Source organism: Argopecten irradians, chromosome 10 (genome assembly GCF_041381155.1).
Source record: "Argopecten irradians isolate NY chromosome 10, Ai_NY, whole genome shotgun sequence".
NCBI lineage: Eukaryota > Metazoa > Mollusca > Bivalvia > Pectinida > Pectinidae > Argopecten > Argopecten irradians.
This window is the reverse complement of record NC_091143.1, coordinates 39,036,431-39,049,270: the sequence shown is the minus strand read 5'-3', so window position 1 is coordinate 39,049,270 and position 12,840 is coordinate 39,036,431. Positions and strand designations below refer to the sequence as shown.

The 12,840-nt window shown below is 35.4% G+C and overlaps 1 protein-coding gene across 1 annotated transcript; it reads left to right on the top strand.

Moving 5' to 3' along the window:
- Positions 1-2,617: 2,617 nt before the first annotated feature.
- On the top strand, positions 2,618-7,656 carry LOC138333860 (large ribosomal subunit protein uL22-like). Its single transcript, XM_069282494.1, has 6 exons — positions 2,618-2,754; positions 3,413-3,453; positions 4,325-4,459; positions 4,885-4,983; positions 6,328-6,424; positions 7,473-7,656. Exons 1-6 carry the CDS (start codon positions 2,715-2,717, stop codon positions 7,619-7,621), a joined length of 561 nt encoding a protein of 186 aa, XP_069138595.1. The 5' UTR covers positions 2,618-2,714; the 3' UTR covers positions 7,622-7,656.
- The last annotated feature ends 5,184 nt before the right edge of the window (positions 7,657-12,840 follow it).

The following is a 12,840-nucleotide window of genomic DNA, read 5'->3' as shown; positions in this document are numbered from 1 at the left end:
TAAGAACGCTTTAAAATCATTAAAATACATCGTAAAATTCATCTCAGCCATTCTAAATCGTAATATTTTTCCCGTGGGAGACCCCCGAACCCCCAAACACCAAATTCTTGCGCTTTCGGGCGCTCGCAAAATCATCAAAATGTATTGTAAAACTCATCTCAACCATTCTAAATCGTAATATTTTTCCCGGGGTCGGCCTTCGGCGCTTACACGCTAATTTGGCCATTGCATATACAATGTAGTTAATTTCCTTTTAGCGACCCCGCTGTCTATAAATGTGTACAAGGATTATATTTAATGATATATGAAAAAGTATATAGAGTATATGGTTGTGTGTTGAATTAATCTCCTCCTGTAGGTGCGGCGGCGGTGGGGGGGGGGGGGGGGGGGGGGGGGGGGGGGGGGGGGGGGGGGAGAAGAAAGGGGGTTACAATATATTGAGGACCTTTGCCCCCCCCCCCCCCCCCCGTTTCATCTTCCTACGCCACAAGTAGTACTATGTAGAGTACTCTTGTGGGTCCATAATTATATAAACTAATTTATTCTCAGATCCCATGGCATCAGTATTCACTGAGCATACCATACGATATATTCCACAAACTCTAAGGAGGCAACTTTTTAAAATGGGAGTAAACAATTTTCAAACACATCTTATCAAGCGAATTACTCCGATCTACATTTTGTACATGTATCAACTTCGCTAGCCATTAGTATTCAGTACGATACTCTACCTGAAACTAGCTGTTTCGGAGAGAGCGTCGATCGCACTAAATACCTTCTATGGTTAGCGAAGTTACCAAACTAAATGTTGACCGTTTTTACACTCAAACAATCGTTTAAAATACCAAGATTTGTGACTTGTTGTTTGATCCTATCAAGTAAGTCTATCTAAAACATATACGTTTCTATTTGCTAATGAAAATAAACTATATATTTTTTGTATGTGTGTTAAGTCTCCAATTTCTTAAATATGCTCCACCGCTGACAAATGGTATTTTTTCACAATCAAAAACAGAAGCAGACGATTTAGTACTTTTCATCAGTTACAAAAGTAACTAACTTTACACCATTTTACTTCAAGTTAAAATTAAAAAAAAAAAAAAAAAAAAAAAAAAAATGCATCCCGAAAAAATTCCGTGGCACTATATCCTATATGGAATGAAGTACTGATTGCGCATGCACCAAAGGCAAAATAAATTGTTTTATATTATTTTTTGTGTTAATTAGACATATATATACCAGATCAAACACCAATTATTGTTCAAGTGATGGATATCATTTACATGCTCTGTCGGCGGTGGAGCATCTAGTCTCTGATGTTACAATTTAGTCATTATGATTCCACGAGAAACAAATTTAAAATCATTACAAAATATGACAGATGATGTAAAAATAATGTAATATTAAAAAGTTCACTATTGTACTCTGGAAAAGTAATCCTTACAGTCTCAGAATTAAATAAATCAAGATTTCATATCAATTCTTGAAATGCATTTGCACGATTATATGTACGTATTATGTAACAAGGACGTATATATGAGACTTATAAATCCCATAATGTAATAATAAATTTCAATATTTCTCATTTAATAATATTTTTGTCGACAAAAATTGAAATATAGAAACAAAATTAAGGGTTCTTTTGACCTGTTGCTACATGGTAATCTGTACATATATGCGTTCTTATGAGGTTTCATTAGCGTGTGCGAAGTAACATCGTAGTAAAATACCAACTTCCTCTTCCGGCTCACTATAGGGTGAGAATGTGTAGATATTTATCGTGCCCGAAAAATCCACATGAATCTCCATCATCTAAGCATATATTCTGTTTATCATGTCGCATAAACAAAAATTAAATGTTGCTATTAATATTTGATCTGCTATGACACGTTATTTTGTCCGTTTTCATTCCCAAATTCTATTATGAAAATGTGAAGTGAAACCTACAACCATCGAAACAAAACTTTTTCTCGTCAAATCTAACTGTGTAATGTTAAATATAATGTGTCGTTAAAAGCATCACCGTTATGCAGACCATGCTAAGTTTATTTTCCATATATGCATTAGATACGGCTGATCCGTACATGTCGTGTGGACTTAAGTGTAGAGTGGCTTGTGTTGACAATATTTTGTTGTGTGTATTTTGAAATTGAAGCAAACGTGTTGTTATATTGTAAGCCAGTGTTCTGCGTCAGATAGGATTGACAAGTTTGTAACAAAGACCTACAGAAAGTAATAACATTTTGATGAAACTTGCTTTTGGCATTATTTTGTAATAAATCTGTGATCACTCGGAAATGTATAACAACCTTACATATGTCTTGACTAAATACATACTAACAGTTAGCTGTTTTTAGAAGTTATATTTTCATAAGTCCATAGGAAATAATGGAATTTTATTTTCTTAGGGACATATGGGGCTGAATAAAGCCTTGATCCTTCCGCTAGAGATATTTTGCTGTATTTTCCCAATTTTATGCAAATATTTTCCCAATTAAAGAAGAAAAAAAACTAAAAAATATACATGTTTCAAGAAAGATGCAATGTATTGTTCCATTGCAAAGGTACAGACCCCTGAAATTATAGAGAAAATCGCCGCCAGGATATGAAATTGTACTGACCATGCAATTTTTATATGTATTTTACACATTGGTCCATTATAAATGGTCAATATCAACTGATATCATTCATTTTTTTCAGAACCAGCCGACAATATGACACGATATTCGTCAGAGCCTGAGAACCCCACAAAGTGTAAGTTTTGAATAATTAGTAAAACTGTTATTCATTTACTTATTGATACCCATTATGCTTTGTTTAGAAGCATCCCATCAGCTGCAATGACATAGCTCTGAACAACAGACGAAAGATTACTGCCAGATTATTGTCATCAGAGCTATGTACAATTCTGTACCATTGACTGTAATGTTGTAAATCGTCCAGTGATGAAAATGATACAATTCATGTGTGTCCATTCAAGTAATTTGCAATTAGATTACATTAACAATATACAATATTTCTAACATAAACCCGTTATTTATTTATATCGCCCACCTTCATGTTTAAATCATGTTTGTAATCACATTTCAATGGCTCATATCTCTGACACTGCTCACTTGGAAAGTTAGAAAGTCTTGTGCTCCAATTATATATATAAATATGGCAACTTTACCATATAAGGAATGACCTACAAATTTTTAACTATGACAGAAAATATATTAGATTTTTTAAACTCAAATTGTAAAAATTCCTTTGGGTAAATAATATATTTCTAGCTCTTTTTGATGCTAGTGTATTTAGATTTTAAGAAACATCAGTTACCATTATCATTATTTATAACACACAACTGTACATAATTTACAATAGGCAACATTGATGTGTATTCATCAGTTCTTTCTATTTTCCTTTTTAGCTGCCAAGGCTAGGGGTTCATACCTCAGAGTTCACTTCAAGGTAAGGGCTTCAACATTGTCAGGTGTTAAGGGGACTACCAATTGGAACAAATACAGACATTTCTAGAAATGCATTAAGAGATGAATTTACAATAATATTTGATCAGTCATCCAAATCAGCTGGAATCTGTATCGCATACTATTTTCGTCAAACGCTGAAGATGTAAATCTTACTTTGTTAAATTATTTCTTTTCCTCCTGCTAAATATTACAAGACTCTTATTATGTGGATGTGAAGGATAGAGGTATTCTTCCTGAGGGTCACAAAATATTGCAAAACATAGTTTGACCTATTCTGTGTATAATTTATAAGTGCTTGATGTAACAAATGTTTGTAAACACCAGTCACTTATTAATTAATAGAGAGTGTCTTTAGTACAGAACTTATTAATTAATCGAGAGTGTCTTTAGCACAGAACTTATTAATTAATAGAGAGTGTCTTTAGCACAGAACTTATTAATTAATAGAGAGTGTCTTTAGTACAGAACTTATTAATTAATAGAGAGTGTCTTTAGCACAGAACTTATTAATTAATAGAGAGTGTCTTTAGCACAGAACTTATTAATTGATAGAGAGTGTCTTTAGTACAGAACTTATTAATTAATAGAGAGTGTCTTTAGTACAGAACTTATTAATTAATAGAGAGTGTCTTTCGCACAGAACTTATTAATTAATAGAGAGTGTCTTTAGCACAGAACTTATTAATTAATAGAGAGTGTCTTTAGTACAGAACTTATTAATTAATAGAGAGTGTCTTTAGTATTAATTAATAGAGAGTGTCTTTAGTACAGATTTGACTGTATAGGTAAAACCAAAGTTGTTAGCAGATATCAAAGATTGTCTGGATCATCTTTTATGTTCTAAATTTCAGAACACCAGGGAAACGGCTCAGGCAATCAAGCGTATGCACATCTCGAGAGCCACCAAGTACCTTAAAAATGTGATCGACAAGAAGGAATGTATTCCCTTCCGCAGATTCAACGGTGGTGTTGGTAGGAATGCACAGGTAATTAATACAACTACATAGCAGGTGTACGTACCATTTTTTCCGGATTATAAGCCGCTATACTTTTTAAGCCATTCTGACTGAAAGTCAAGTGATTCGCTGCTTCTTAAAATGGTGTTTAAGTTGGACCCATATCCTGTCCATGTGTGCGCATAAACCAACTTACTTCCGGTTCATACGTAGAATATCATATATATCAGAAATATATGGAAAGATCAAGAAAAAAACATGTAAGAATAAGTAACCAATAGGTGTTACTGTAAAGATTACTTAAGTGTTGTTACATTCTTTCATATGAAAATAAGATTTGTGTAACGTTATAATGACCTACATAATTGCACTACTTACAAATAAAATCAAACTGTACAAACTGTATTCGATCCAAGGAATCAGTTATTAACTGTAAATATTATGCTTTATTTCAGACCAAGCCATTCAAAGCATCCCAGGGTAGATGGCCCAAGAAAAGTGCAGAGTTTTTGCTTCAGCTTTTGAAGAATGCTGAGAGCAATGCTGAATACAAGGTAGGTATATAATGTATATAATAATCCTTTAGTTTTCACCCATCCTTAGTCCCGAGGTTGTTCCTCGGTTGCTAGGGAAAAGATTAATTGAATCTTATGTGGGTCTGTCAAGTGTACTGGGATATCTCAACCCGAGTGAAAGATTTTGGCTGGTCAACCCCAGGCTTGCCGAGGGTTGACGCCCAAAATCTTTCAGGAGGGTTGCGATATCCCTGTCCACTTGACAGACCCATGTTTGATTCTTCTTCTCCCATAGTTAGTAGAAAAAGGATAGAAATTCCAGTTGGTTTTCATCTATTTCATCGCGCCATTATCGCACGAACGTCATCATGTTAAGGACGTCATTAATTTCCACGCATTTTGTCTGTGTATGAGAGAAAGATAATCAAACATGGGTCTGTCAAGTGTAGACGGATATCTGTCAGCAAGCCTCAGGCTGTCTGGCCAAAATCTTTCACTGGGGTTGAGATATCCTTGTCCACTTCACAGACCCATGTTAGATTATATTAGTCTTTTTCACTAGCAACCATGGGATAACCTACTTCAGTATGGGAGAAAGCACTTTCTTAGTCCTTGTTTTTACATACCCTATTTGAAAAAGAACTATGCAGAACTATGCATATTTTTTCTAATACCTATGCTACGATTGTAAACATTATCACATGAAATACCATCTTCTTGTCAAAAATTATTTGAAGGCTGTTTCGGAGATAAACAAATACATAGACCAACTTTAAAGTATTTGTCTAGAAAATGTATATATTATATACAGAAATTTTGTAACTGGCATAGCATAGGTGGGGTGGAAATCCAATTGTGGCTGATGTCATGGCTCTGTGTATCTCGTCAATACTACAATGGCTACTATCACTGTCATTATATACACCCCTGTAATATCGTTGGAAATTAAGATTACAGGGACATTGACACCAACTTCAAAGACAGTATACTGTTATTCAATTCTTTCAATGTACTTCAAACTACCTGTCACATCTGCTTTTGCATTCGGAGCCTTCAGCTTTGCCATGACATTCCCAGGGATAGATATAATGACAATGATAGTAATTCTGATGCATACCTATCTAATATACATGTAGGAAAAATTAGCCATTAAACAAATATTGAAGACGTTCAGCCTATAAATTATCGTATTAAACAGTTGTTTTGTAATGTACTGACTTCTGAATCACAGTAATGCAATACTATATTATTGCACTTACTGTTAGGTGCAAAGGAAGGATGAAACCACAGTAATAGTGTTTTGTTGTATGTAATTTTCCGATAGTAGAAATTTAGCCTAATTGTCTGCTACTTCATCTATTAATGATATACTGTTAATTACAGGGTCTTGACACCGACCATTTAGTCATTGAACACATCATGGTCAACGAGGCCCCAAAGATGAGACGACGAACCTACAGGGCTCACGGACGAATCAATCGTAAGTTCTCAAGCATGCATAGGGTGGTTAAAGCAATAATTTACCAGAAGTACACTAAAGTTAATGATCTTAACCTAGATAATCAACTGGCTGAGAAGGACCCCAGCATCTGTTTTCAGCTTTAGGCTCAGTTTGTTAAAGAAAGAGCTGATCACTGTCGGAGTTTCCAAATAGATGTTGAGATCAAGACAGATTATAAATAGCATCCTGCACTTAGATATCCACTTATTCCTGCAACTTTTTCCTCTACTAAAACAAATTTTACTACTTTGTAGTAATTAAAGATGCTCCACCGCTGACAAATGGTATTTTTTCACTATCAAAAACAGGAGCAGACGATAAAGTATTTTTCTTCAGTTACAAAAGTTACTTACTTTACACCATTACCACCATTGAAAAGATTAAGCTTTTAATTTTACTTTAAGTTAAAAATATAAAAAATAATTAATTGCATCCAGAAAAAATTTCGTAGCACTATATCTTATATAGAATGAAGTACTGATTGCGCCATCCTCGATACTCCAGGGGTTCCGATCACTTACGATCTCTACACCCCTGGACTATCTCATAGTGAAATTGAAGGCAGCTCAGCTGAAAATATTTGACCAATCACAGACCAGCAAAGATTTCCTTTGAAGACTACAGAGAGAGCGACTCCCAACTTCAAAGCCACATAGTCAACCACAGTGTACCGTTATACGGCTCTTTTGATGTACATCAAAGGACTAAATTACCTGTTCTGTTCTGTTGCCTCCAGTTTTACGATGAGATAGTCCAGGGGTGTAGAGATCGTAAGTGATCGGAACCCCTGGAGTATAGAGGATGTGATTGCGCATGCACCAAAGGCAAAATAAATTATTTTTTATTATTTTTTGTGTTAATTAGACATATATATACATGATTAAACAACAATTATTGTTCAAATGGTGAATATCAGTTATGCTCTGTCGGCGGTGGAGCATCTTTAAGGGAAATAACTCTGATGTCCTGTGTTGAATTACTTTGTAGTTAGCAAGGGAAATAACTCTTACATGTCCTGTTTTGACAGCTTACATGAGCAGTCCTTGTCACATTGAAGTGATTCTAGCAGAGAGGGAACAGGCTGTGCCGCGACCAGGCCCCGGCGAAGATGAACCAGTTAAAAAGAAGGTCTCCCAGAAGAAACTTAAGAGACAAAAGATGATGATGAGAGACTAAATACAATGAATAAATTAAACGTGTCTGGTTCACAATCTGGGTGTATGTTTTCATTTAAAGTAATTCTCCCGAAACAAAGTTAGGGGTTGGTGTATACTAGAGTTATGTTGTTAGTTGGTAGGCAGGGATCAATCTAGCTCTAAATAAGACTGATTTATTACCGTTTATGGGTAAATTTCCCCTCAAGAAATGAATTCCCCTTTGGCCTAAATTTCCAAAGAAGATTTCAAAATTCCCCATTTGAAGCTAAAAAATTACTGTTTTTTTACACAATTTCCCCTGTAACTTATTCTCATTAATTTTTTAAGACTTTTGTTTGCAAATTTCTTCATATTTATCATACAGCTACTGCATATTTAATGATAAACTCAAAAATTTTCATTATTCATTATTGAGCTTAAAATCTTGCTTTACTAAATCTAAAAATAAATTTAGTTGTTTTACAGCACTTTTTCGTCAAAATGAATAATTTTGAACCAAAATAAGATTCAAATTCCACTTCTTTTCGCCAAACTTTTCCCCTATTTTGAAAAAGGGTAGTTTCCCCAAAAAACTAGATTGATCCATGGTAGACCACGGGCTTTGGACTACTAGTTATAGTTCCTGCTATCCTGAGGCCCATTTGCGTAATGTCAAGGTTCATAACTCTTGTAGCCTATATGACACTACCCAATTCCAGAAAATGCCTGGTAAAATGTACAGAGATGTGGTAATGGGATTAGTTTCAATTGACAGGCAGATAATTTTTATACATCTGTATCTTTATCTTTAATTTGGTTTATGATTCAACATAGCATACTGTAGAAATATTTACTAGGTGTCTTCAGGAAATTCCTCGGAAACCGTGACGTCCTTTGAAAACCCTGGCATGTCAACTCTGCAGCTTCATAACATTGAAAGTTGGGTAGAAATCACACTTGCTAGTATGTGTGTTTATATCTAGATACATCATCCAGTTGCTTGTTTGTAGTACTCTTGTTTTCTTAACGTGGTTCCATAAGTAATTGACCAATCATACACCTGTATATCACACATGCTAGGACATGGCCGTTTGAGATTAATGGAATCTTTCACTCCAAAGAATCACAACTGGAGGAATACGATTCTTAGGTTGTCAAACACTTGACAAAGCCTTGTGTGACTGCTGTAGAATCTTATCACAAGAGTCGAGATCTCCAATATCATCCCTAAGAGTATGAATCTTACAATTGTTGAACACATGCAAATATCTTGTGTAGCTTGTCATCGGCTTGAGTGAGAATTTTTCTATGCTTTAGGCCATCTCTTGACATTTCTATGGCATGCTACATGTTGTACCATACAAAATTAAAAATATCTGTCTGTCGATTTGAAGTATTCCAGGAACCAGGTCAATAATTTGAGGAATACACAGTATTTGACTCATCAAGGGGTTACAATTGGCCATGGATTGTCAGATATAGGCCTACTGGTCCCAATCTTTGACAAACCTTGCATTAGAGATTTAAGGCCTGTTCATGTGTACACAGTATACAAAGCTTCTGCTGGAGTTGCTGTTACACACAACATGTTATTCCCTAGCTGAGATACTCTGGCCCTGACACCAGACTTGGACATTATGACAGATAGATGTCTGGATTAGTCACAATGTCTAAGTCTGGTGTCAGGGACAGAGTATCTCGGGCTAGTTATTCTCCATCAGTCTGTCAAGACCGACTGTGGACGAAGATGTTACTGCTAATGGTATGATTTTTATTGGTGCTGGAGTTGACGTTATAAATTAAACAAGACTGCCTTGTCATAAAGATGTGCCACCATCATTTCCAGATAGTCTAGGGGTGGATATGACGTGATTGATATAACCCCTGGAGTATCGAAGATGCGTTTCTATTGGAGTTGGTTGTTTCTGGATTTCTATGTACATGATAGAAATACTGGTGAATGTAACATTGTAGCTAGACTATTTTTGTGTTGCCAAGGCGCACTTGGTATCACTATGTCGGCGTTGGCGTCCGGGAAACGGTTTCCATGCAATAACTTTATTTATTGTCCAATTTTAACCAAATTTGGTGTATACACTTTACAGAGGGTCTGAGTAAATGACTAAATAACTAATAATAACTAGGTCTTATAACAAATATACCTCACTGCCAGGCGTTCTAACACTGAAATAACGGTGTTGCTGATTGATCTCGATATATTGCAGTCTACAGAACTATACTGTAATTTCAAGGTTATTTTATATGAGATTAGCTAAATGGCCTTCAAGTGATTAAGTTTTAGTCTTTTGTACTGTGTATCGTTCTTCATGGTTAATTACGCAAATCTGTTCAAATTAAAATGCACCCTATTACACTTAAGCCTTTTAAAGTAATTTATTAAGTATTCATGAATTAAGACTGGAGTGGTAATATGTAGGTAAAAAAGTTCTTTAAATTATGATAGGTAAATACTGTGTAGAGGGTTCTTATGTGAAGTGTAAACTCTATGTAGAGGGTTCTTTGTGATGGGTAAACTCTATGTAGAGGGTTCTTTTGTGATGGGTAAATTCTATGTAGAGGGTTCTTTTGTGATGGGTAAATTCTATGTAGAGGGTTCTTTTGTGATGGGTAAATTCTATGTAGAGGGTTCTTATGTGATGGGTAAATTCTATGTAGAGGGTTCTTTTGTGATGGATAAATTCTATGTAGAGGGTTCTTTTGTGATGGGTAAATTCTATGTAGAGGGTTCTTTTGTGATGGGTAAATTCTATGTAGAGGGTTCTTTTGTGATGGGTAAATTCTATGTAGAGGGTTCTTATGTGATGGGTAAATTCTATGTAGAGGGTTCTTTTGTGATGGGTAAACTCTATGTAGAGGGTTCTTTGTGATGGGTAAATTCTATGTAGAGGATTCTTTTGTAATGGGTAAACTCTATGTAGAGGGTTCTTTGTGATGGGTAAATTCTATGTAGAGGGTTCTTTGTGATGGGTAAATTCTATGTAGAGGATTCTTTTGTAATGGGTAAACTCTATGTAGAGGGTTCTTTGTGATGGGTAAATTCTATGTAGAGGGTTCTTTTGTGATGGGTAAATTCTATGTAGAGGGTTCTTTTGTGATGGGTAAATTCTATGTAGAGGGTTCTTTTGTAATGGGTAAACTCTATGTAGAGGGTTCTTTGTGATGGGTAAATTCTATGTAGAGGGTTCTTTTGTAATGGGTAAACTCTATGTAGAGGGTTCTTTGTGATGGGTAAATACTATGTAGAGGGTTCTTTGTGATGGGTAAATTCTATGTAGAGGGTTCTTTGTGATGGGTAAATTCTATGTACAGGGATCTTTGTGGTGGGTAAATTCTATGTACAGGGTTCTTTTTTCATTAATAAATTCTTATCATATTGTTATGTAATATAATAAATTATATTGTAAAAGTATATTTGAGTAAATAGGTGTGAAGTTAGCCTCCATATCCAAGGGGTTGCTATCATTGACGTTAAAAACTGGAGGCAGTTCTGGAGAAAAAACTGACCAATCACAGGCCTGCAGAGACTTCCTTTGAAGATTACAGTGAGAGCGACGCCCAACTTCAAAGCAACAGTCAACCAGTGTATCGTTACTCAATGCCTTTGATATACATCAAATAGTCAAAGTACGTGTCTTCTGAACTGCCTTCAGTTTTACTTTGAGATAGTTCAGGGGCGGATATAGCGTCAGTGATATTAACCCCTACAGTATCACGAGGATGACCGCATATATAACTCAGGTTTGTGGCTGAATGCATGCATGTTTGCAGTCGCTCTCTTTGAAATCTCCAAACGAAGCTTCTGCAGGCCTGTGATTTGTCACTCCTGAACTACCTTCAGTTTAACTATGAGATAGTTCAGAGGGTGGATATAACGTCAATGATAGTAACCCCTGGAGTATACGAAATGGTCACAGATTAACACACGGTCACGTTCACAACACCTGTGGGAGCACGTGAAATCAAGTCCCAGGCTCCTTTGCGTCACAAAACATCGAAGACCTATGTTACAACCAATGCCTAAAAGCTTCCCATGAGGAAAATGAGCCGATTTTGTAGAAACCATGACTGCGCTTTAGTATTCCAGGTGAGTTGCATATGTCCTTTAGACCCGTTGTTTCACTATAGAACATAATTACAATATAAAAGCCTCAAATAACCAGTTGTATAATTAAGGCCAGTATAAGATTAAATAACTCTGAACAGACCTGCGAGATATCATTTGTTAATGTATCACTTTAAACCTATAGCTACCTGTAAACTTTTACCTGTTCTGAGTGACAGATTGGCAATTGATCTGAATTGAGTACGTTACGCTAGCTAGCAGACCAGTTAAATCCTCTAATCACAGTACAAAGACTGGTTTTCTCCCGATAAAGGCGAGAAATTTATCGGACCACTGTTTGGAGTACTCCTGTTTTAGTTCTACTCGTATTCAGATAATGTGGTAATTGATTTTTCATACGATTCCGCGGACATTGATAATTTGTTCGGCGTACGGAAGGTGGAATCATAACGGGATATATATCGTGCAGTTTCGATTCAAGGAGGTACAGTTTATTTTATGTGGATTAACCGTTATATTGGCTTTCAACTTGTGACGTACACCCACGTGGATTAAAAATTGCAAGATGACAATGGAGTAAGGTTAGTTTCTGCAGAAACATTTGTAACAAATCAAAGTTATTCACAGGTATTTCACTATTTAGGAGTATATTTGAAAAACCCTAAGCACATACAGACGTACATCTGCCGATCGTATAAACGGCGGAGGTGCTAATCTCTCTAATATATGTTTCTGGTTTCTGTTAACAAAATATTGTATTGTCAACTTGATGTAGAAATGAACGTCAGCTTGAAGACCATTACTATTTTGAGTATATTTTGGAGAACATGATTTGAATTCGGGACTTTTAAATATATGTATGTATAAAAAAAACGTAGCATATTTGGGAATTGAAAAACAAGCTTAAAGTTAAATGCGCCATAATTTTCATACCAACTTATCAAGAAGAGCTTTTTATATGTTATTAACCAATAAATGTTTACCAACATTCTGAGAATCAAAAGAATGACAATGCATAGGTTTTATTTTTACACGTACAAATAATCATAAGAGCTTAAATTGAATTTTGGCAGTACTCATACTTATCAACTTTTTGAAATTCCTATGGGGGTAATTTCATGTGTTTAAACTTTTAACCTCAAGAAAGTCTACTTAGTAACCCCCTATGAAGAAAG